At 42.8% G+C, this 26,073-nt stretch overlaps 1 protein-coding gene across 2 annotated transcripts; it reads left to right on the forward strand.

Annotated features, from left to right (window-relative positions):
* The first annotated feature begins 697 nt into the window (after positions 1-697).
* rftn1a (raftlin, lipid raft linker 1a) lies at positions 698-25,786 on the forward strand. Of its 2 annotated transcripts, XM_061742731.1 has the most exons (10): positions 698-917; positions 7,607-7,758; positions 17,112-17,295; positions 19,098-19,206; positions 20,767-21,514; positions 22,271-22,474; positions 23,071-23,180; positions 23,375-23,478; positions 23,906-23,981; positions 24,278-25,786. In XM_061742731.1, the coding sequence occupies exons 2-10, from the start codon at positions 7,611-7,613 to the stop codon at positions 24,692-24,694; spliced, it is 2,100 nt and encodes a 699-aa protein (XP_061598715.1). In that variant the 5' UTR covers positions 698-917; positions 7,607-7,610; the 3' UTR covers positions 24,695-25,786. The 2 variants fall into 2 exon arrangements, with proteins under 2 accessions (XP_061598715.1, XP_061598717.1); XM_061742733.1 differs by lacking the exons at positions 698-917; positions 17,112-17,295 and having other exon boundaries at positions 7,627-7,758.
* Positions 25,787-26,073: the final 287 nt, after the last annotated feature.

Consider the following 26,073-nt stretch of genomic DNA (forward strand, 5'->3'; position numbering starts at 1 on the left):
AATTTTGTTCAGAGAGCCTGAACGCTGCACTGTTAATTGTTAATTGGTGTTCGTGTTTTGTAGGGTTTTGCTATTTTTGTTTAATAAAAGTTAAATTTGTCATCGTATGTGTGTATTATTTGAATAACGTTTTACCTTTTGAGTTATTAAAAAAGTGCTGATCTGCTTGGATGTGTGGACATCAGGGCACCTGCCACAGCTTCTCCCAGACTCCACATGTCTGTCAGTGGCTGCTGCCCATCAGTCAGGGTTGGACTGCTCCATCTTGCCTGGCAACAACCCCATCATCCTCTGGTCACAGAGTTTTGTCTTTGTCACAGTCTGATGGTGCGTCCCCCGAGAGTCCTTTCCAGCCTTTGACCCCTCCTTCCCCTGTCAGACATTTCTGAATTATGGATAAGTCTGCATGGCTTCTTATGAAATATGAATTTCCTTTAGGACTCCCTCCTAACCTCGATAGGGGACCTACATCTGTTTTGTTGCCAACATATCAAAAAGTGATTGTGGGGTGGAAAAACATTGGAGGCAATGCGTAACATTTCTCCAAACTCGACTCTTAAGATTCTTTGGGCTGCTTTTATCAAAGTATGTAATAGGATACTTCTCCCACCTACGTCTAGATTGCCTGGTCCAAACTGAGCAAGGAGTGGAGAGGAGGAGAGAAACCAGCCTCTCTCTGCTCACACGCTGCTGACAGCTGGAGAGGAGCGCTTCACCGCGAGCTTACAGTCGGTTGTAGTTTCTAAATGAAGGGTTCATGCTTTCCTCCAATTGGATGTCCGTGTCTGTCAGAGCCGCTGTGTGTGATCCTCGCAGCAGCCGTGACGGGGACAAACAGTAAACACATCACAGGGAGAGACTGACTGCAAGTGTGAGGAAGCTTTCAGTCCAGTTTAACCCGGGGAACACCTGAACTGGTGAGTAGCTGTTGTAACTATTTCCTTTTTCAAAATATACTTATTGGTGCTCACTTGTTTTTTTGCACATGCAACTTTCCTCTTTCAGAGGTACAGGGATGAGCAAAATGCTTGGGTGCAATGATACAGTGTTTATTTTTTATTTATTTATTTTTATCCTTATTTTCTTACACTAGTCAGTAGCTTATGTTGCTACAATGTTTTTATTGTCTTGTTTTGATTGTTTTTGTTTTTTATTTTTTTTATTATGTTTGCATAATGTTATGTTCGCATGTGTTAGCTAGTCATATTTAAGGAGAGGGGGTGAGAGTTTATAAGTTTTATAAGTATGTACTTTATGTCTCATGTTAAGATGATTGTCTTATTTTCTTTCTTTTTTTTATATGATTCATATTTGAAATAAACACTACTACCTACCTAAAATTCCCCCGCGTTTGAACCAACTTCCCAACTTTTAGTGCAGCTTCACCGCTGGAGATGTTGCACCGCAAATGTGTCATTCTTTTGCGCCGTAAAGAAACAAATCCCTCCAGTTATCTGATTTGTGAGATGTTGTGCGCCATTTGTATACGTGCCGGAAAAGAAATGCATAAACCTTCTGCTCGCTGTCACGGGTGGGAAGCGAGAAAGATGGGACGCGCAGGCGACCTGCCATCAATCATCTGCAGCGCACTAAGGCTGATTTATGGTTCCGCGTTAAATCGACGCAGAGCCTACGCCGTAGGGTACGCGGCAACGCGCACCGTAAAGTGCACGTCGCCGCGTACCCTACGGCGTAGGCTCTGCGTTGGTGTAACGCGGAACCATAAATCAGCCTGCAGCGGTCCGCTCCCGCCGTACCCACGTGTTATCAGCGAGTTATCGGAGGGGCTTGTGTGCGCCCGCTGTCGTGGAAGATGAACGCACCAAAGACAAAATAAATAAAAAGGGGCACCAGAAATGTGTAATTTCAAGCAAGGCTGCGCCCACAAAAAGCACAGGGCGTCAATTAGTCACACGGCCGTGTGTGGCTGCTAATCATACAGCTGGAAAGCCGTCTGGAAAAGGCAGTCATTCGGAGCTGGTGACACCCAGTTTATCATTCCCATCAGCACTTATTCATGCTCCCCAGTAATTGCCAAATATGTTGAGAGCCAACCTCAGGGCTTAGTAAACCGACGCTCCACTCCAGAACACCTCTCCTTTGTTCATAAACTGTTGTTTTTTTCTCAGAGAAAATAGGCTTAACAAGAATGTGTGAGACACACCAATACATCAATGTCATAATTAGTTTTTATCCTCCCAGTGCAGGCTCATTAAAACACTGTTTGAGGTGAGTACTTTGTTGCTTGGGGGAATCACACCTCCCTCAAGGCAACTTGACACACTTCCTCTCCGCTCTCTGCCCGTCTCTCTCCATTTCCTCCTTCATTTTATTCTTCTTCTCCTTTTTTTTCTCCATCATCATTAGTAGCATCTCCCATTCTTGGTTGACTTGAGTCCAGTGGGCGGGAAGCCCCACCCCACAGGAGTCTGTCTGTCACCTCCAATTCTAAATTTCACTGAAATATTGGCCGTGCACTGCAGATAAAAGAGCCTGGAGTGAGTCGCTTCAGTAGCATATCTTAATTTGTAAAACAAGCTCAAAACATTACAAAAATCACGCCCTTTGATCAGATCTTAAAAAGTTTGCGTATACTCTAGTTAGGATTTCATGCACACACACACACATTCAGGACAAATTATGGCTTTCAAATACAGTGAGATCATGAAGATTAGTAAAGCAAGGAGTGACTGATGTATTTACTCGGTGCTTTTAGTTACGCAAATGAACATAACGAGCAACAACCATCTATGCAGCAAAATTACTGCAAAACTCATGTCTCATATAACGCACAGTAGTTAGAGTAAAAGTTGATGATATTCACAACTAGTGTTTTTTTACCCAGAGAATCAGAGGTGGACAGAGTACTCGACCCCAGTCCTTGAGTAAGAGTACAAATACTACTGGTCAAAATTTACTCCGTTACAAGTAAAAGTAGCTCAGTCAAAATATTACTCGAGTAAGAGTAGACAAGTACTTGCTTTTAAAGGTACTTAAGTATCCAAAAGTAAATGCTTTTAAATTTACTTTAAGTAAAAGTAAGAGTAAGAGTAAATTTCTTATTTTCCACATCAGTAAATTACTATATTTTTTCTAAATTAATTGTTGCGGCTCTGTCTTGACAAATGCATGCTACTTTGGCGGTATCGTTTTGAGGAGGCTTGACGTATTTCCGCTTTACGTACATCCCAGTGGAGAGCGTGCACTGTGATAGGTCTCCTCCTTTGACAAAAACAGCTTGTGTCCAATAGGATTTTAGGGAAGAAGAAAAAAGAGCAGACCTGAAAGTAACGAGTACTTTTCAGCCTTCCTAGAAATTTACTCGAGTAAAAGTAAAAATATTTGTCTTGGAAATGTATTCAAGTAAGAGTAATAAGTACCAAAGAAATCTAATACTCAAGTAAAGTACAAATCCTCTGGATATGTACTTAAGTACAGTACTCAAGTAAATTTACTCTGTTACTGTCCACCACTGCAGAGAATGAGTATGGTGGCATAATTGAAACAAATATGCAATTATTGTGATAACTTCAGACAAGAAAACAATATTCACCTCCGTATTATTAGTTTCCCTGAACATTGTGTCTTCATGTAATGACTCAAAATGTTGGCCCTGATGGTCATTTGTTAAAGGAGCCAATATTATTGAGGCTTGAGTTGCTGTGCAGAACGCTACAGAATCAATACAGAGATGCTCCCAAAAAACTGCAATAGTTTCCGGGTAATTGAAAAAAGAAGAAACCTTGTCTGAGTTAAATTTGGCTGTTATTTCAAACAATCACACATTCGCCTACTGTAGGTCTTTTTGCACATCGTCAGGCTTGCCACCATTTTTCTGTGCAGAGAAGAGTGCTGATCTGGGCTCTGTGGGCACCACACCATCTGTTGCAAGTTTCTTGTAGTTGCTGAAGACAGTCCCCCATTGCCTAAAATGTTCTCAGCCCTTACCGTATATGAGAAAAGGAATCTTTCTTTATTTTTTTCTGTAAAAACAGGGGCTGAAAGAGCTCATTAATACACAGATTACAATATTTTTCTTAATTGATGTTCAGTGAAAAGTTAACTCATAACTGCTACAGCTGTTCATGTGTTAAAGTAACTTACCATATTCTCATATAAAACCATATTTAATACAATGGTGACATTTGGGGAGTATCAACGATGAATATACTGTAGCCTTTAAGGTAACTTCCTCCTGCTCATCACTCTACATTATTGCTGTCTTATCTCCTATGTAACACCTATATACCAAAGTAGATTGCCATAACTGTATATTGTATTCATAAAACACTGCATAGATGTTTTTATTTATATTTAAGCTTAACTTGGTCTATAGAAAATTGAACTGAATAGCAACTATCACAGTCACAGTGATTTTACTTTACATGTTTTCTCCCAGTCTGTGTGTGAGCTTGCAGCTCTCTGCTCCTGCAGGTGAGCATTGCTTCATCCCTGGGGTGACACGAGATGTAGCAGAGCGGCTACATAGTGCAGACAGATTATGCTCTCACATAAATCTGCTGCCATTTCAAAACTCTCAATTACAAAAGATTCTCTAATGAGAACTCCTCAGCTGCGCCCTGTCTGTCACCTCATTCTCTCGTTGCATTCCTTTTATCTGTCTCTCTTCCCCGAGCCTCCGTGTTCAGTGAAGGTTTTTTGCTGTCAAGGCCTTTTTCTGCCTTCGTGTTTGCGTGGCAGCAAGTGAGAGATTCTTTTTGAAGTCAACATGTAAAAAAGAAAAAAAAAGACCTTATATGAAGCAATAAGGCCTCAAGTCTTCAATTTGGATGAGTTTCTCTACAGCTACAACCGTGAGTTTTCATTTCAGTGTTGTTTCCAATTAAACATGTCTGTCTCTAAACGCTAACTGACAGAGTTAATCTGTTAAAGTGAGGCTTTTGTTTTGAAAGTGAACTGTCAGCATACATCGAAAACAATCAAACAGTAAAGCAGTTTACTAATCAGGAGTGAGACTGGGAGCATTTTTGCTTCATTTGAGATCAACAAGCCCAACTGCTCCTGGGAACACGCTGTTTAGTGCAGAAACAAGTAAAGCTGGAAGTGAAACAGGATTTTTTTTTTTTTTAAATAAAATCTAGAATCTAGACTTGAATAAGCATTAACTTGAAATTGTATTAAAATTCTCGAGGACAAAGGTAAGAAGGGGATCCAAGTCAATACTTGGAGAGGGAGGATTGTCTTTATTATAGTTCCGTTGATTTTCTTCCGCCTTCTTGAACCTTACTCCCAGATCTAAATCCCTTTTCCCTAATAGCCGGAGATGAAGCCTGCTAAACATCCTCGCATTGCACCTTTGTTCCCTTAGCAGCCAAAGCTCATTAAAGTACAGCCCCCTGAGGAAAAATGTTGGGAGTGGATCCACATACTCCAGCTCAGTCATAAGCTGGGGTACATTTGGCTGACTGTCTGTCTCTCTGTCTGTCCGTCTTGAGACATTGTAATAGTTTTATGGGACTAAACAGGCTCAGCAGGAGAGCACCTCAGCTGTGGAAATTCATTGAGGAGGGCTGGATGGATGGAGAAAATGAATCAGAGGGTTGGAGAGCTAATAATGTAGCATCATAATATAAGAGGAAGGTGCCTCGAGGTCTGAGACTGTGTTTCCCAGCCAGGAAAAGGTAGGTTGTCTGGAATGGGTTTCTGATGAGTTGTTGTCTTAAATGGTACAGTTTTAGATGTACAGATGAACAGAGGAGGAGGTGAAGGTTACCTGCCAACCCTCACGTCTGACAAGATCGCCGGTTGTGACCAAAAAGGCAAGACTGAACCGCAGTCGAAAATGAATCCCCCCCCCAAAGCGTATCTTGGCTCCCCGTGGTGCTCAGAATAGAGCCGCTGCTCCTGCATCAAAAACAACCAATCAAGACGGTGTGGAGAGCCGTTTTTTAGATGCCTCCTGGATCCTTCCAAACCCTGGTGTTTTGGCCTTGTGCAGCCAGCTGGGGAACAGGCAGCACGGTACAGATCACGTCTTCTGGACCTGACCGTAACTAGGAGGAAGGACGACCATAAAGGTCAGAATTAACTGATGAGGATGGATGAGACGAGGGTTCGGAAGCTGGTAATCAGACACAAAGGGGTTTGGTGTAAGACTAATCAAGGCTATTGTGTCAGCAGAAGGTAAAGCGCGTTCATAATCAGAGATGTGGGCCTAAGAAAAAAGGTTGTTAAAGCCAGGGGGAGACCAGAACCATTTACAAAATCCTGCACAATGCAAGCTGAAGAGTTTATGGTATAGGGATTTGAGAGTGGGATGGGCAGGTCAAGAGAAAAAAAGAGGGGTGTACAGTAGGGAGGGAACGAGTAGAGACGGTCAGGGATGAGGTACATAGCAAATGTTTTTATTCTTCTCCCACTGGTGTCGTTCCCCTGTCTCCTCATTTGTTCTCATTATGAACTATCATGTTGATTTGGACGAATAATGACTTAATTCCTTTACTGTGCAAAATTCAAAGTGACAGTTCACTGTCTCAAAACTGACGAAAATGAGGTTCAACAATCTAACAGAGACGCAGCCTTTTCAGAACTCTTAACCTTTCAAAATGCATGCACCGTGCAAGTTGTATGTCACCAAATACCCATCACACAGTCTTACATACACACCCACACACCAGGCGTAATGCAGTCTGTTAGGATCGTTAGCCGAGTTAATGTCCGTACACTGGACCCAATGGGAGTCATTCTCCATGCTCCACAAACACATACAGAGATACAGATATAGACCTGCCCCCGGGGAAGGCGTTTGCGCTCGCACAAATACATGCTCACACGTATAGGCATGCAGATGTGCACCTCAACGTGTGGCTCTTACAAGCTGTGACAGAAGGAAATATTAAGCGTATCTGTGGGAAGGTCTGAGGGTATTGATACTGTCACATTGGATTAGTGTGAGGTTTTTTGGCCACACCTCTTTCCTCTTGTCATTTACACCTTCCTCCTTTGCCAATCTTCTTTAGCCTATCCCATCATCTTGTTTTTCATCTTTTGACAATATGCATCCCAGATTTGTAGGTTTAGACTGCCAGTTGGATTTTATGAAAAGGGGTTAGAAAAATTGATACAAACAGCTTTTTAATAAGAGGTTTTTTTCCCTGGGCATGATAGGAAGATTTGGATCAACATGCAAATTGGTTAGTAGTACAACATGCTCAATATTTTGGCTCCTCTCCCCCTTTTTGCTGTCTGTCTGTCTGTCTGGTATCATGGCGATCTGCTTGACAGGGCAAGAAATCGGTCTCATTTCTGCTTTAATTCGTTCTGATCAAACATGTCACTCTCAATCAGCCCCATTTGATTAGAAAATGCCCGTATCACAGCCCACCAAGCAGGTAATGGCTGACACGCTCGTGTGTGTGTGTGGTTTGAACATGTCAATGTTAAATTCACACGTAATTTCCCACAGCTAAGGGTGACACATGAACAATAGCTCTTAGGTCTGAGTGCAACTATCACACCCTGCTGAAAGTGCAAATGCATTACTTATATTTAGAAACTCTTATTGATTCCATGTCTCCTACTTTGTTCCCACCCTTCTCTATTTTTTTCTCACATACTTTTAATATGCTTTAATCTCTCCTCTCAGAGAAATGGGGTGCAGACTCCCGAAGCTGAGGAAGGCAGAAGATAGGCATAGTCCTGGGAATATTTACTCCACCCTTCGACGGCCTCAGGTGGAGACAAAGGTTGGAGTCTCCTACACCTACCACTTCCTCGATTTTCTGCTGGGGAAAGAAGGTATGAAGCATAGTCCCGTGTGCTGGCAATCCTCTCTGTTTGACAGAAATGACTGTTCTCCTGTGAGTACTTAATATGGTACGAATCCACAGTTATGTGTTTTTTTTCCCTGTGTTTTTCTTGAGAACCTGGCCTGTTTAAAACTTTGAGGTATCATGTGACTTGACACAACTGACTCCCACACACGCATACTTGAAATAGCCTTGTGTTGCTGTTTTCTTATATCTCCTCCCTACTGAAGAAGAAGAAGCAAAGAATAAAGCAATGATCTAACAACATATACCATCTTTTAAATGTCCCCCCCCCCCACAGAATATAAGACCTTTCTCTCATAAATGTTTATTTCTCAATAGGCATATTAGCCTCAATGTTCCTCTGCCTTTATCTTCTCTCCTTCTATCTTACTCAAATACTCTTAACCGTTTGGCTTGATACAATAAAATAAAAAATGGCTAATAGCGTGCTATTGAAGGTTCCATGTATTCCTGCCGCCTCCACTCATTATTATCCTCATGTGAACTTACCTCAGTGTTGCTAGCACAAAGCTGTAATACTGATTTCAAAAGAGGCACAACCCAGGAGTTAAAACGCCGCCGGAGATGACTGTCTGACTTCACAGTTTGTTAAGGAACCTTTTTTAATGTATCGCTGGAGTATTGACCAAAACATATCCCAGACATTTAATTAAGACCTCAGGAAATTGTGTAATTCCGTGAAAACAGGGTATAATATGTCTCGTTTTAGTATTGAATTAACCTTTATTTCTGATTAGAAGCCATAAAATAGCTATGAATGAAAAATGAATGTGCTTGTTTCAAGTGAAACCCCTGATGTCTGCATCTGGTTTCCTGAGTTCAATCAGCAGCAAATAGTCCACATTTATATAGGCTTTTCATTCAAACATGCAGACATCTTGTTATTTATTCTACACTGATCATTGCTACAATTTCCCACTAATGAGCATGTCGGGTAAATGTGCGAGTGCACTGTCTTGTTTTACAGACACTTTTGACACATAGTTGGCCTTGCCGGTCCACGGTTACACCAGTTCTGAGGTGCTGTGTCGCTGGTTGATGGATTAAATGAAAGTATAAAAGGGTTCATTATGAAACCAAAGATAATTATCACTCTGCAGTTCACACTGACTTGTTGCTTTGGTTGGATGAAGCTCATTACAAATCTCTCGTTATTTATGTTCTTTCTTTTTTTAGTCCTTTCTGCCACAATGTCCAGTTTCATCTGCGACATTCATATGCAACAGTTTCATCGGTGTTGATGCGTGACATTTTGCAGTAAAGTGATAAACAGCTGTTGCAAGAGATGACCGTGACGGGGGTTTGATGTTACTTTTGGGGGTTTTTCATAGTAAGGGCGGGATAATGCAAGAGCGAGATGACACTTCCAAAAAATCATCAAATATTCCTTAAAAATTATATTTTAATCAGATGTAAAACCTGGTTTGTACTATTATCTAACAAAATAGTGAGTTATTTCTCTCCAAAGATGTATTGAAGCAAAGCATATATAAAATAATAGTATATTTGACCAAAGATAGAAGTTAAAATAGATACCATTGCTATCTCTTGTATGCTGCATGTTTAAAAAAACAACTGTTATTTTGCTGAATTAATGTTAGAATTTAATATATGAACAAACCTTTTTAAATTGCAAGTACCATTAGATTTAACCATTTGGTGCCTGACATATGAAACAATACACAGAAAATAAACCCTTTTATTTTATTTTGAAGGGCTCATTATACACTGAAGCCTTCGTACCCTAATAGGAGCTAAAATGAGCTTCAACACTTTCCTTTTTTTCTGTTACTTTCTTTGAAGACCACAAAGTGAAGATGATTACTGGGTGAATGAGTGAATCTGCAACAGAGGAGGCTTTTCAGACTCCAGCTCAAATGAAAAGACCAAATGTTGGCCATAACATGCAGCAGGCAATCTTTATTCAGATATGTTTCCCTTTTGTCCCAGTTCCCAGTCTGGAGCAGGCTGCAAGGGATGTGTCTTCACATTTGGTCTTTCCAAACTGTTTTTCATTACTGCACACCTTGTTTTGTTTCCAAGTGTACTTGTTTCGCTCAGTTTTTTTCTGTTGAACTCCCCTTTGCTTTGACTTGTGCATTGCACTGTGAAAAACCAGCAGCTGCTGTTCCAATTTAAATTAGTCAAATGGGAATGTTTTGGTCAGCAACTTTGGAAAAACTAGGTTGTTTCTTTCTCTTTTTTTTCCAAACTGCAAGTGTCTTCAGGGCAGACTTATAAGATGAAGTTGTGTCTGTGTGCAGCTCCAGAATAGTTCAAAGACTATTCTGTTTTTCAGATTCAGCTATATCGTGCACACTGTGGCGCTAACCCCCAACTCCTGCTCCCCTCGCTGCTCCCTCTCTCTGTGACTATACGCCAAAGCCGAGGTGCGTTGTGAAAGAGTGGCTTTTGGTGACTGGGTGTGCATCTGTTTTCAATGTGAAAAATTGCATGCACGTCTATACTCCCCGCATCATGAGTATGTTTGATAAGGATCCTCTAGAGGCATCTGTTTCTAAAAATACAAATTCCTCTATAGTGTTGGTGTGGCCCGGGAAAAGATAAAGAAGAGGGATGGAGACGGTGAAATGGAAGCCAGGAGGAGTTGCAGATTGTCTTGAAAGACTAGAGAAAAAGAAATCAATTTCTTTTCTTTCTTTTTCTTTTTTTTTTAAATCATGGCTGAATGTTTCCATTAGGACACGCTGTGCACTCCATCACCCAAGAAGAAGCAGGTGCAAGTATCTCATTGAGATCATATTCAGGGGGAGTTTCCAATGCAACAGTGTAACAGACAGCAGGCACCATGCTGCAGCCAAGCAGCGGCGGCGGTCTGGCTGCCAGGCGGCTTCTTTTTTCAGCCAGCCCTGTTATGTTTGGCGAATGTGTCAGGCTTTAGTGTTGGCAACGACAATCCTGGCGCTGCAGACTGGGCGTTAGTGACCAAAGCAGACAATAGACATGAGCGCGGCTCGTCTTTCTTTTATCCAAAGTCTGGGGCAAGTAATTTGTCTAATCTCAAGTGCGGCTGCACACGTGTGCCGACACAGAAACCACACACAGAGACACACGAGCAGCTGAGGCGGCTCATTCGCGCTCACACAAAACACTCTACGGCACTTGGTCAACAGAGTTGGTGTTATCTGGGAACAGACAGGCAGGTCATTTATATGGTAAACTTACTGATGCCACCTGAGCTGCTCAAGATGGGTAGACTCTATTTTAGGATAAATGCAGCTCCTATGAATTGATTTTGTGTGTTTGTTTGTGTGTGTGTGTGTGTGATTGCTAGTGGGTATATGTCTGCCTCTTGCCTCTCTTTCCATTTGTGATAGAGAGGCAAAGAGAAGTAAAGGATTCCTGGAGGATTATCTGATTGTTTGGGGAGATTGAGAGACCTCATTCCCAGCAAAGGGATTTATTTGTATTTGTGTTTTTGCGTGTATGTGTGTGGGGAAGCAGATAAAGGAATCTGTATGTCACGCCGTGACATTGAGGAAACCCACGGTCAAATCCATGCTTTAATTCAATTTGACTTTCATTAAGGGTATTATTTCCTTGCCGGCGTGACTTGATGACTCCTACACAGTAATGAAAAACAAATATCTTTGCAGGCGCCCCGGTGAAATATGTGAGGCAGGATAGCTGTTTATTAAACCGAGTTTGGAAGAAGAACTTTGTGTTCAAAATGAAGAAAAGCAGAGTGTGATTTCTAACTTGACCTTTGACCTAAATGGATATAGCGCCAGCCTTTGTTTTATGAGCTTGGCCCGAAAAATATTTCTCTGTGACTAAGCCCCATTTGCTCACATGAGGTCACAGCAACCCTGTGCTGATGGAGGAGGAGAGATATCTTCAGCCTCTCAGGCGTTTGGCCCCAGGTTCATAAAAGGACAATTTCTTTCATTTGTCGGTGAATTTCTCCCCATATGACCAGAAACTATCGTCTTACTCTCAATCTACTGTCCTATTACTCTCTAATCACCAATCTGTTGTACCATAAACTACGGTGGTCCAGAGGAGCAAGACACAACAACACTGGACAAAACACAACCACGAAACCTGGAGCACAACAGCTTTCAGAGAAATGGCCTTTAGACAAAACAAAAAAAGGAAGACTAGATTTCATGAGACATGTTTCACAAAACAGTAAAATCATCCAATTTCATGGAAAAAGAAACTGAAATAATTAAAGAAACAAAATTATCACAAAGTAAGCCTTTACGCCGACCACACATTTCAATCAACATATCAAAACATAAATCGCAATATTTCAGAAACTATAGAAATCATTCATGAAGCAGTTTATTACAAGACTCAAAACACACCTTACAAAATTACATAAAATTGTTTATTTCTGTTTCATAGTTTTCAAAAACAAACAAACATAAAAAACAATCATGACATGCTGCACATTACAGATGGTCCATGTTCATGTGAGCCACCGCTGTGGCCATTATCCCTCCTTTAACTGGTTGGTTACCGTGACATGTCAGCTTGTATGTAGACTATGAAACCCGACTACCAGGTGAGATGTCTCACCCCCCCCCCCCCTCTCACCCCTCCCCTCGCGCTCCAAGGCTGCTGTGCTTGGATAATGAGCAGATGAAACTGAGAAAATTGAAAAACATGAACCGAGAAGAAAGCAGGGGGGGTAAGTAAGGCGGTGGAATAAAGTTAAGGAGGTGTGACGGCGGCGGAGAGAACAGGACATGAAAACCAGAGCAGCGGTGAACTGGGGTTCAGGGCAGAGAGGGGAACCAGCCTCTCAGGAGCCAGGATGGGAGAAATGGAGAAGAAGAAGTGTGAGGATGAGCGAGTGAGAGTTGGGACTCCACGGATGTGTGAGGAAGTAAGTTAGGTGTGATGCAGTGTGACTAACGCCGGTCACAGGAGCGGTGAGGAGCTGAACTCTGCTGATGACTTTCTAGCACCCTGCTGAGACGGATACCCACTCAGCTCATTAAAACCTATAACAAATGTCTCATGCTCGGCTGGGTGAGAGTGTGTTGAGTGCGTATGTGCTCTTCTATGTCTAAGAGCAGGGGGGGTGTATGTGTTGGTGTTGTGCTCATATACGGTTTATGTGTGAATGAGCCACATAACGGTTTTATCTTAGATGTCTCTTTGGTTGACAAAATTTCATATGCCTCACCGTACATGTACCGTACACGTGCGTGTGTAGGAATGGGCGATATTTTAACGTTCACGATATACCGTCAAAAAAATTCCCCACGGTAAGAATTTGTCATCCCGTGGTAAAAACGATAAATTCACGTTGATGACGTTTTTGTGTGGAAGGAAGGAAGGAAGGAAGGAAGGAAGGAAGGAAGGAAGGAAGGAAGGAAGGAAGGAAGGAAGGAAGGAAGGAAGGAAGGAAGGAAGGAAGGAAGGAAGGAAGGAAGGAAGGAAGGAAGGAAGGAAGGAAGGAAGGAAGGAAGGAAGGAAGGAAGGAAGGAAGGAAGGAAGGAAGGAAGGAAGGAAGGAAGGAAGGAAGGAAGGAAGGAAGGAAGGAAGGAAGGAAGGAAGGAAGGAAGGAAGGAAGGAAGGAAGGAAGGAAGGAAGGAAGGAAGGAAGGAAGGAAGGAAGGAAGGAAGGAAGGAAGGAAGGAAGGAAGGAAGGAAGGAAGGAAGGAAGGAAGGAAGGAAGGAAGGAAGGAAGGAAGGAAGGAAGGAAGGAAGGAAGGAAGGAAGGAAGGAAGGAAGGAAGGAAGGAAGGAAGGAAGGAAGGAAGGAAGGAAGGAAGGAAGGAAGGAAGGAAGGAAGGAAGGAAGGAAGGAAGGAAGGAAGGAAGGAAGGAAGGAAGGAAGGAAGGAAGGAAGGAAGGAAGGAAGGAAGGAAGGAAGGAAGGAAGGAAGGAAGGAAGGAAGGAAGGAAGGAAGGAAGGAAGGAAGGAAGGAAGGAAGGAAGGAAGGAAGGAAGGAAGGAAGGAAGGAAGGAAGGAAGGAAGGAAGGAAGGAAGGAAGGAAGGAAGGAAGGAAGGAAGGAAGGAAGGAAGGAAGGAAGGAAGGAAGGAAGGAAGGAAGGAAGGAAGGAAGGAAGGAAGGAAGGAAGGAAGGAAGGAAGGAAGGAAGGAAGGAAGGAAGGAAGGAAGGAAGGAAGGAAGGAAGGAAGGAAGGAAGGAAGGAAGGAAGGAAGGAAGGGAGGGAGGAAGGAAGGAAGGAAGGAAGGAAGGAAGGAAGGGAGGGAGGGAGGGAGGGAGGGAGGGAGGGAGGGAGGGAGGGAGGGAGGGAGGGGCTAGCTAGCAGTACAGGTGGACTAATTTAATTGTTGTTTTTTTTCAATTTAATTGGTGTAGTTTAGTAGCATTTAGTATTCTTTTAGAGCAGTGTTTTGGGGGCTCCAAAGACTGAATGTGGAGATAGATTTATAGTTAAAAAGGTGGAGTTGAATTGGTATTTTTTTATCGTTATCGGGATAAATGCCAGAAATTATCGTGATACATTTTTTAGTCCATACGGCCCATCCCTAGTGTGTGTGTGAGGGAGAGAGAGATGGAGAGATAAAGATGCATTTGGCTCAGAGAGCAGGGATCGCACAGATTCATCAGTTTGTGACATCTGCATTCACCTGACACACTTTTCAGTGCCAGCACGGCACGTCAGCCCTTTCCTTTGAAAAACTGTTGCATCAGAAATAATTTGAGGCACATTTGTGGATGGTTTTTATTTTTGTAGTTTTTTTTTTTTCCCCCATGCAGCTTTAGTCCTTTTTAGCAAAACAATCGGTAAAGTAGTATAAGAAAGCCTGGCGGAGCTCAGCTGTGTGTCAGAAGTGAGTCAGTCTGGGTTTTACAGCCTCACAAAAACACTGGTACTGTACGTGCCTGAAGCGCTCCACTTTTCAGAACACCGCTTACCTTTTATCTCTTACTTTTACTCTTACGATACCTTAAACATCCTATGACAGCCTAAATGCTGACCGACAACTGTCATAACTTTTAATTCCCCCAAAAACAGCAGGGAGCTCCCGGTTCTGGGAAGTTGATTATTTTATAGTCACTGTTTGGCACATATCCTCGCCCAAAACCTCTGGAAGTCATTAGAAGGCTATTTGAATAAAACGTGAATCTCCAGCAAGCACGGGGATAAGCCTTGAGGGTGGCTGTAAGTAGTAATCCCCATGCATCACCTAGCAGGCTTAGTGGAAACTCTCGCTTTCTCATGTGCACACTCGTGAAACAGTCAAAAGAGAAGGCACAAACACATCTGCTGAAATACCGGGCCGCTCGTGCAAAATCTGCCTCACAGGCAAGTATAGAAACTTTGGGGGGATTTGTACAGTACAAGGAATTAATAAGGCCTTTCAAGCAGCGACAGGAGTTGCGGGGGGCGTGACTCGTACTCCTCAACGTCTTGTGAAATCAAGGGGTCAAAAAGTGAGGCTTTCCTCTCAGCACGCTGAGGCTGTGATGTGGAAGCTGCCAGCCGAGAGAGAAACAGCAGAGCGAGGATCAACAGCTGAGCAGCCGCTCAGTTTGCTTCTTGTGTCTGTCAAACAATGCACTCTTGGATTAGTCTCTATCTGGCTTTCAGGCACTTCTGCACAAATGTGTGGATGTGAGTTTGCAGTGTCCGTTCCTCCGTGTTTATAAACCCTCATGCAGAAGCACAAAACCGCATTGTTACATACTTCCGACTTGGTTAAATGCACGCACTCTTTTTACATTTTTTATTTATTTTTTTACTTACTGTGCACTTTAACTCTACTAATGCTACCTCCCAGCTCTCCCCAGCTGGCGCTGTAAAAACTCCAGCCGGCTCTTCTGCCCGGAGCCGTTCCCATTCTGGAGCAGGACTGCAGCCTCCCCTTTCAAGTCCCACAGTGGCAGACAGTATAAATGAAGTTGCTTCCCAGCCTACAGCGCTGCGCAACACCCTGATAAGTTTCTTTATGCGTTGCCCGTGTCTTGTCGGTGGATAAGTGCCAGCCGAGCAAAGTTAATGACGGCTAATGACTGTTTACGGTGACAGGATCGTTGTTACCCCCAACCCCCCCTATCCTGGTCTCCAGCTGCTCTTATTACTACTGCACTGCTTTTGATAAGTCTCCACAGACGCCCGCTTAATGCTGATGAAAGGCTGGCTCCTGGTTCCAACAGTTGTGCCAAAATGATGTTTCTCTGGGAGTTTTCTTTTTTTTTTTTACCTTGTTTAACTGAGGTGGGACTCGGGAGGATGTATGTGCATGTGTTTGTGTTGGAATACACGCTTCTTATTTGTGTGTGTGTGACTGAACACGAGATGATGGAGAACAAATTGAAAATGAGATGGTTTTCACACACACACCCCCCACCGCCTTGATGTGTGCCCATGTGTGTCTCTGCGGTGTGGGTGTGCGCGTCTGGTTAATTTATTCAGGTTATTTTCTCTTCTCCAGACCCATGCAAATGAGATTGAATGGGAAAGGATGACAAGCATTCAGGCACAAACAGACAGCTTCAGCTCTGCCTTTCCCCCTTACTTCCTTGCTCTTCTCGTCTCCCGTTTCTCCACGTCTTGTCTCTCTTTCTCACACTCACACTCACACACACATCTGTCTTCACTCAGAAACACACTGATATGCATGCGTGCTCCACCTGAGGCCTGTGAGTATACAAAAAAAGAAAGCCCCTGCCACGGTATAATGCAGCAACCTCTGGAGGTTCGCTCCCACCAACGTTGTTCCCTCCCCTGGTGGATTTTCGGTGACAGTTTGCTTCCGTATGATAAGCTCTGCTAACCATTTCCTGTGATGTGAAAAGGTTTTCTCTCCATTGTGTGTGGTAATGAGGGAGCCGGCTCTGCATTTGCCATCGCTGCTAATGCCCCACATCCAGAGATGTCACGCAGGAACATTGTCTCCATTGTCTTGTAAACCTTTTGATGCAGTTGCGTGTGCATTATACTTGGTTGCGTGGGTTAAAATGTTTGTCTACTGATATGGATGGGTATATGTTAAAATTAGCATCTTCCTACCGGTAGTATGCTTTTTTTGCACAATCCCTGCAAGTGCGTTTTCCACAAGGCAGACCGCTGGTGACGGTGGTGACAGAGGCCAGTGGTTCCGGTGTAATTACTCTCAGATTTAGCGTGAAGATGCCATGTGTTGTTGTTCAATTGGAATTATCATAATGAAAAGTGCTCCGTCTTTGTTCATTTGTGCCCTTCTGACTCCCTTTCTTCTTCTCTTCATCTATTCTTTGCTCCAGTTTTTCCCCTCCCAACAACCCCGTCTTTGTTTTTGTCATATTTCTCATTAACCCGTCTTGTCTAACCTTGTTTTCCTTCCCTCACTCTTTCACACCTCCTCCTCCTCCTCCTCCTCCTCCCTCCAGAGGTTCCTGTGTCATCGGTGCTTTGCCTGTCGTCGGTCAGAGAGCTGCCGGTTCAGGTCAGGGATCTCTACGCGCAGGGTTTTGTCCTGGTTGCCGTCCACCCCTTTGTTCATCCCTGCGGCCCTCGCCACGCACACATCCAGCGCCAGCTCCACCGGGCCGTGTTGATTCGAGAGACACAAAGGTAGACAGATCTTGCACCAACACCACCCAAAAAAAGTACTTTTAACTTCAGAAATAATATTTGCAAGCTGAATGAAATAAATAATATAGTTGCAGACAGATTTAGCAAGGCTTGTGTTGCTTGTGTGACTTCTTGACATGGCCTGCAGGGACTTGTTATCGTGAGCCTCCTCACCTTATTTTCTTCATGTAAATTAAATGCAGATGAGTCATTAGAAGAGCTACATTTAGCTTACTATCCCAGTTCTTTCACTCTTAACTAAACGGTAGGTATAGGTACGCTCTGAAGGGGATGACATACGAGCAGACGCCTCCAAAAGGATCAATTAAGCAATCCTGCATGCAGGTCCGTTCCAAGTTCGGTTTCACCTTTTAGTTTTGATTCAGGTCATGTTCGGCTGGTTGAAGTCTGCACACATAGTTTCATGATTACTTTAGTAATCTCCATTAGTCCCGTCCAGACGGATGTTTAGCAGTGCGAGTGCCATGGTGAGAGCCTGTTGGTTGGTCAGGCACTTTTGGAGCAAATCTGCACAGATGGACCACTAAACTACACAGAGTGTAAACCACCTTGACGGAGGTAACGGAAATTAAAGATTTTATTCAAAGGTATTAAAGGATTAATATCAGCACAAAATGACGTGAAGAGAACAATGTAAATGTCTTTTATTGACCGTTAAGGTAATCAAATGTGAAACGTGTCTCATTTTATTTTGTTCTCCAACATGTTTGCTGAAACGGTAATTTCCTCTCATTTCCAAATCAAATGAGTAAACGTTTCACACATTTTCCAACAAGTCTATCACTTTGCGGGGAAAAAAAAGGAAAAAATTTTTTCCACATAATTTGACTAAAATGTGTGTCTGATATAAGCAACCTTTTAAAGTTGCATATTTTACCGTTTTATGCAAAGTTTTATCTGCTATTATTTACTTGCATTATTGTGTACGCGCGTACACCGACACACAAACGCATACACTCCCAGGCAGGTGTTGGGCTGCTCTTTTGATGCCTCTCCTGCCAAGTGGTCCTGCTGCTTCCTGGCACCTGTCACCGTGGAGACGCCTGATTGCATCATCAGTGCTCGCCAGAGGGGAACGGCATGCTGAAAGAGAGAAACCATCTCTCCATCCTTTCATCTGCTTTCTTCAGCGATGACCGCCCCCACCTCCTTTTTATTTTCCTTTTCTCCCAGTCACCCCCTTTTGTCCCCTTCACTGTGCCTTTTATCTCCCCATCACTGCCGTCCCTTTCATCGATTAAAAACATGAAAACAGAGTGGGAAAAAATGACAGATCTGTTGTTTCAAATCTAGTGTCAATCACACCTCAGAACGCAAGATGTTACTCGCTTTCCTGCTGACCTCAATCCAAATCTGAGGAGCTGAATCTGAACGATGGTCTGAAAACACCTTTTATGACGGTGCCTCACAGTGGAAATCCAGTCCCTTTTTCAGTCTAGTAATTCTTTTGTGGTTGTGGTAAATGTGTTCTCTCCTTAAATGGGAAATTCACCCTCCGTCGGATCTGACATTATGTTTCTGCCGTGATCCTTCCGGGTCAACAAGTCCTTGTGAACATGAGCACATCTGCCAGATTCTCCAGAGCCAAGGCTGCGTTTGCCTGCAATATTACTGCAGCTATAATGGACTGGAAGTAAACATAAAAGAAGCAGCCCAAGAGAATGTTAAAACAATGCTGGAGATCTGACATTTTATGGTTCATAAGACTATAATGGACCTAAAATAAATGTTGCATGACTCAACACTTTGTGCTTATATTTTTTTCATATCTCACCTTGCAGTTCAGAGAAAAGCCAACTGCGATGGGCCAGGAGTCGTCTGGAGACCGACGTCTGTGTGTCCGGTCAACAGGCTGCTGACCCAGAAATGATCCAGAACTACGTGAAGAGGGTGAGCTCACGGGCGGCACAAGTCATGCCCAAAAACATAAAAAAAATGTGGATCTGAGTATAATGTTGATACTTCACTGATTTATGTCAAAATACCAATTACTGAAAGTTTGAATTAAATGGACTCTTATGAATAGGGATTAAAATGTGTTAAAATGGGATCTAAGTGGAGAGTAGAGAGCTGCAAGTTGGGAAGATATTATAGAGGAAAAGCTTTGGGATGTTCAAGCGGGAAGTTTAATTAATAAACATTAACTCATTTCCCTTTTGGGATTAGTAAAGTGTTTTTGATTGAGCTGGCTGACTCTGAATGCTTCTTGCTTCGTAGCAAGACTTGATTTCCATAAGAACCTGATGGCGGATCCCTCCGCCCTCGACTGTCCCGATACTTGTTGCACCGCCAGTTTCTGCGCACTGACAACAAATGTTAACGCGCTTTAATTTTGTCTGCGCCATATGGTAAACTCTGCCTCTTTTACGCAGAGCCGATTTCATTAGCACCCGTGCATATTTGAATACTGCTACATTCACCTGATTTAAACGACTTTCAATTTGCAATGATGGGAGCCGAGCAAAAAGCCAAGACATGAGCATATGGGGTTCCCAGTAGCTGAGCGTCTTGTGATGCTGCTCGCTGTGCCAAAACAGGGAAAGCGGTATAGAAAATGAAAGGTTACTGTAGTTAGGGTAAACCAGAGTAAGAGTTGGCCACAGCATCAACGCTGGCATTTAGCAGCTGTTAAACTCACTTTCAGTCGCTCTGCTCATGAATTCAACAGTCCTGCACTGGGAAATGAAAATGTGCCCTATTGAATAGATTTGCATCTGAACACCCCGAGTGCACAAAGGAAAACCTGATTGGATGGAAATGCACATCACTGAGCATAATGTGATCGGCTCCGGCAGCGTGACATGAATAACCAATCGGATCACAAGCTGCTACAGAGAGTTTGAGATAAGAACCCAGGAGCTGTGGACGGGGTGACGGGATGGTGTGTGCGTTCAGTTTTTACATTTTATATTTCTGATATTTCAGCACTCACCGGTCAAACCCATCGCTCTCCACACACACGGCGACCAGATAAAACTGGACGAGCCACTGGAAAATTGTGTCTGATGGCGATAGCGAGGCCGCTCTCAATTTGTGATGTGTGTGTGTGTGTGTGTACAGATGAGTGAAGTGTCCAAAATAGTGGGTAATAAGAGAAGATGTGTCTCATTATTGTCCCGCCGTAGTTTGCAATCTGATTTCTCTCCAGTCGAGCCTGTCTAAAAACTGTCAGCCCAAATATCAACTGGCAATTAACCGCCGGAGCTCCGTGGGAGGGAGCGGCACTCACACACCCCTGTTTTGAGATAATGAGGTCCTTTTGTCATTTGAATATTTGATCTTAGCAGATGATTAGATAGGTTGTTATTTTGCAGGATGTCAGCCTTTGTTTATGTGTAAATTAAGCTTAATTTATCTGATTACTGCAAAAGAGCCAATATTTTGCCACTAAGATGTTTTATAATCAAGTTTTTTGGTGCAGATGGATAAGACTGTTTTTGTACTTCACAGATCCAGGATGTGGCGGAGCAGGGAGTTATGTTTGTGGGCTTTCTTCAGCAGCCAGGAGGTGGGCCGTATTTCTTAGGGCACTGGGACCCTGAAGAGATGTCGTCCTTACATTCAACTCCTTCGCCCATACATCGACACCCTTTCAGCGCCAACGCCAGCCCGACTGATACTGAAGAACCACATCCAAATAGTGCGGAAGCTCTTCTTTGCCGCTGTGGATCTGAAGATCTAGATCCCGGTGCGTTGGGATGCAGCAAACGGGACCTCAACAGCTCCGTTCCTAGCAAACTGGGCTTTAGCTTTCTGAAACACGCCCATGCTTCAGCACAAAACGCAGCAGGGTCTAAAGACCAAACCCTGGCCTCACAGACGGGCCTCAAGAACACAACAAATGAACGTCTTAATCATACGAAACCTGATGCAGACATGGCTCAAAACTTCTCAGATACTCACCGGTTCAGTCCCAGCCCACCAGAAACCACAGGGACGATGAAGCTGCAGCGATTACCAGAGGTTAAGCGACACTCGGCTTTGTCCGCAGAGAATCATTTCAACCTTTCCAATCAGAGGGAAAGAAGAGGTTCAAGTTCAGACAGCTGGCTCAGCTCTCCAGAGCTGGACCATGACAGAAAATCCCACTCCACTCATGGAAACGGACGAAGCAGAGTGAAAACACATAACAACAACCACATCAGACTGAAGAGCTCTGAGAAAGACGAGGGTGCAACTTCGCCACCGGCACAGGCCAGTAAGTAAGGTCCTGTTGCTTCTAAGGCTGGGGATTCGATTCGATTCGATTCCGATATTGATTTGGGTTAGTGTTATTAAAACTGTTTTTTGAGCTGTTGCATGAATTATATGACTGTGGTTATGCAAAATATTACTACTAGTATTATATTGAGATTAAACAGCAAGTATTGCAGCTAATGATGCTGTAAGGACCAATCAGCTCCCAGAATGCTGATAGAACTGCTTTCAGAAACATCGTGGGTCAGAATTACCAAACAGATCCAGGGAGGAAACAGAGACGGATGAAATCGGTTTTATTTTTTCCCACATTCCGTTTTTATTTGTTCCATTTTCGGTCTATTTTGGTTTTTAATTTTTGAACATTTGGTTTTTAGCATTTTTTGCAAATGTAACCCAAAAACAGTCTATAAAGTAATGAAATATAGACAATTTATGCAATTATAACCTAACACTTTAATGTTTTCATACCTTTAAACGTATTTAAAGGCAAAAACATGGCACCAGTTATTCTCGTGTCCAACAAAACATTCCTTTTTTGGGGATAAACAAAAAAATAACCAAAAGTTGTAATGTAATGATGAAAAAAATCGATCTTTAGACATATGAATCGATTTTTAGGAATTAATATGAGAATCAATTTAGAATTTGGAAATTGATTTTTTTTCAACACAGGCCTAGTTGCTTCTGTTGTTTGACGAGTTATCACCAAAAACCTGTTTTACACTTGTTAACCCTCACATTTGCGTGTCTGCAGGGATGCAGCTGTTTGCACTGTACAACCACACAGAGGAGCTGAACTCCTCTCCGAGGTTTTACTCTCTCAGGGTGCCACTTCAAGTGCAAAAGGAGGCGGGGCTCGTCACAGACGTCGACGCAAACTGGCTGGACCACATGACTCAGCATTTCACCAGCGGCGCACACCTCATTGATGGGTTTTTCCATCTCACGGATGATTACAGTCAGTATAAATAGAGCAGCGTAAAGCCGATTATGATTCTGGAGACACTTTACTGTAATACATGGGGAAATTGTTGAGCATAAGAAATGGGCTGCAGTGCTTTAATCTCGCCAGCGTTCTGTTACATCACAATCGTGAACAATGAAAGAAAATCTGAAAGGTTTAGGTGGGTGCATGTTCCCCAGCATAAAAAACTGCATTTTAATGAGATGATCAACTTGTACTGCTGTATATTTAATTTAGTTCTTTTAAAGCTTTTAAAGTAGGTATTTTTCTCACTTTTCTGACTTTAACTTGAGAGATTTTGACTGGTGGAATAGCACCACAAGTTGGCAAGTTGAGAAAAGCCTCAGAAACGCTGCAGATCCTCCAGCTTTAATGCTGCGTAATGCATGAGATATATGATGTCATAAGCCCAAAGTCCACAGCTTATACCACAAGTCACTGCTCACCCCCTCCTCCGTGGAATAAGCAGGTTTAATCTAGAGGGAACTTGGAGTGAGAGAATGGAGATTAATTTTTAGGTCCTGTTTTAATCACATATATCCTGCTGTGATTTTCTGACTCGGTCTGTAATTTGTCTCTCTTTTGTCCAGGGAGTGGCATTTCATCGGTGGACAGTGTGTTCATCCTACAGAGCTCTGCAGAAGACACCACGAACAGCTCCTACGACGCTATTGTGGTTGAACAGTGGACTGTCGTCGATGTGAGTGTTTAACACTGGATAAGATCTGGAGTGGGAGAAAGCAGCATTTGCTTGCAGGCAAACAACATGTACAAGTGGAAATTATTGTAAATTAATTGTGTGATTGCACTTGGTGTTTTAGTTTGACATTCTCCAGTTTTACATGCGTGTGTGATGATTGCGTACTTTTTCTGTGCGTCTTCTCCCGTCTCCAGGGAGTGGTGGTTAAGACGGACTACATCCCACTGCTGCAGTCGTTAGCCCCGTATGGATGGAGGCTCATGTGTGTGTTACCCACTCCAATTGTCAAAACAAACAGGTATCAGACTACTGCGCCACGAAACGTATGAATAAAACTCTTGTCGTCTTCTGCTCTGCAAATTTGATCTCGTTAAATAATGCCACCTGAACCCAGCAAGGACTAATTACGGCTTTGTTTATTATTGGGTCTGGAGTCATTGTTCTGCTGTCCAAGATGTTGCCCGTCTCATTCTTTTAGAGATTAAGACTGACAGTGAGAATGAAATACGCCGGGGCGGATGGTTCGAGATCAAACAAATCAAAATCTACGCTCCTCTCAACATGAAACCGCTTTTTGAAATGTGTCGCTGCTGTGAACAAAAACACCATCAATGAACTGCTGTTTTCTTGTAACCTGTCACTTCACAAAGCATGTGGAGATGCAACCTGAAATTACAACCCAGCGTCGGAGAGTCGTTAAAAATGCTGCTCTTCTCTTTGTGCAGTGATGGGAGTTTGTCAACTAAGCAAATACTGTTCCTTCAGAGACCCACTTTGCAGCGCAAGAGGAAAGACTTCAAGGTTTGTCTTCTTCCTTCCATCTTTGCCAGAAATCTGTCACTTGTGTCGGTTTTTGCCTTTAGGGCATAGCAGGCGTTGTTAAAAAAGCTACGTTACTAAATATGGCATTTACAGCGAATATAAACCCACTCAGAAAAAGTCTAATAATAGACAAGCAGTTGGCCTCAAACTGTACAGGAAAGAGGCATCAATGATGGAGGCTTTGTTGTGATTTGTCAGGTGTCTGGAGACAGAAAGGAGACGACATGACACGAAGCACAATAACTCAAATCTCAAAACGCATCTATTGATTTCAGATGCTGAACCTCAGGGGTCGTGGCAAGTTGAAGAAAAATCCTGCCGGAGAGGCACTTGACGAGCACGAGAAGATATCCCTCGTTATCGAGACGGAGATGGACACGTTGAGAATTAACACCGAAAAGGAGGGAGAAAATGAGGGGAGGAAGGACGGGGACAGTGCGAGGAGCAAAAGAGCGAGCCTTCAGAGGAGCGAAGAGGACGCACTTCATCAGAAGAGCTACAACTTCCTGTTGGAGCGCAGGGCTTCTGTGGAATCCCGGGAAGAGGAATCGGAGATTGACGAGATCCTGCTGTCCACGCAGGAAAACACGGTGAGATGGACAGACTTCTGTCAGAAAGGTGATGGAGGGGTGAAGGAGGACCTGAGGACGGAGGAGCGGATCAAACAGCAGCTGTTCTCTGGTGTTTGTTGACATATTTGGCACAAAGCAGGAAGTGGGAGCTCAAATCTATATAACCTTTAAAACTTTTTAACATTTATTAACTTTTTTTTTAACCCACATGTAGTTGGGCCTTTACCGTTTACTGCATTCTCCTGTTGACGCTCCTGCTTTGGGAAGTGAGTGGGGAAGTGTGTGCAATTCTCAACTATTGGATGTGTCTTTAGATATAATTAAATTTGACTACAAGGCTTAAAGATTAACCGAGAAAGCCTTGCGTATTTTTTTTAAATGTATTTATTATTTTTAAGCGCTTCTCTGTTACTACTCTCTAGTAACACGATTGGGATTTTTTTTTTTTTTTTTACCTGATAATTATTACAGTAAAAACTAAATAAAGATAAAAGTCCATCCGTGCATTGTTAAAGCCAGAATTAGCTCAGTGAGGGCCGGGTGTATTTTGACATGTTCATTAGTTAAGCTGCTTCAAGTGTCGTTTACATGATGAATGTGGGATTGCAGATTCTCTGCTTTAATTTAAGAGATTATATCCATGTGGGAATATCCTCTCCTTTAATGTGGATGTTGACTTCAAATTAGGCTGAATCTGTTCTTTGTCATCCGGTATAAAGCTGTAACAGTAAAATGTAAGTTACCAATGTCAACTCTGTATCTAAAATGATAAAAAAAAATGAATTGCTAATAACTGTAAACAGATTAATTAAAGTCCAAGTGATTTCTCTTAAAATGAGAAAAAAAACTGATGCTGAAGACATAAGTTTAAAATTGTAAAAAGGTTTGCCCTGTATTAATACGGTTTCTCACATTTTCAAATTTAAAATGCATTACTACTTTGTTTTTCCATGAAATACACAGATTACATAATACACAATATACATGTGTTTGGACCTGAATTTTAGTAGTAATTTTTGAGATGGATTTCTGCTTAGGCTATCTGAAATAAGAGCCAGTTTTTTTTTATTTTGGTGAACCCCCAGAAAATGTAACCTAGAAATCAGCTATTTATTTCCTGGAACACCCGAGAAGCATTGAAGTTAGGGGTACGTGTGACCGTGACAGAATAATATGACCAATAAAATGTTTGAAAAAATAAAATGAAATCAGACCGCCTCAAATTTTCTTCATTTTATTTCGATTTCCTGTTAACTTCATAAACAGCTGTCCTCGTACGAGGTAGACATGACGAGAACTCAAAAACGAGCCAGGAAGACGCAACCCCCCCACTGAGAAATGACAGCGCGGAGCCTGCAACCATCTCCGAAGGTTGTTCAGTGATCCAAGACAATCAGAGACTGCCTGGAGGTTCCATTACTGGGCACCATGGGATACTTACTCCGCCCCGGGATGAGAAACCATTTGTAGGTATGTGGGGAACTGCAGAAGATAACACC

The sequence above is a fragment of the Cololabis saira genome, chromosome 15 (genome assembly GCF_033807715.1).
Source record: "Cololabis saira isolate AMF1-May2022 chromosome 15, fColSai1.1, whole genome shotgun sequence".
NCBI classification, from domain to species: domain Eukaryota; kingdom Metazoa; phylum Chordata; class Actinopteri; order Beloniformes; family Belonidae; genus Cololabis; species Cololabis saira.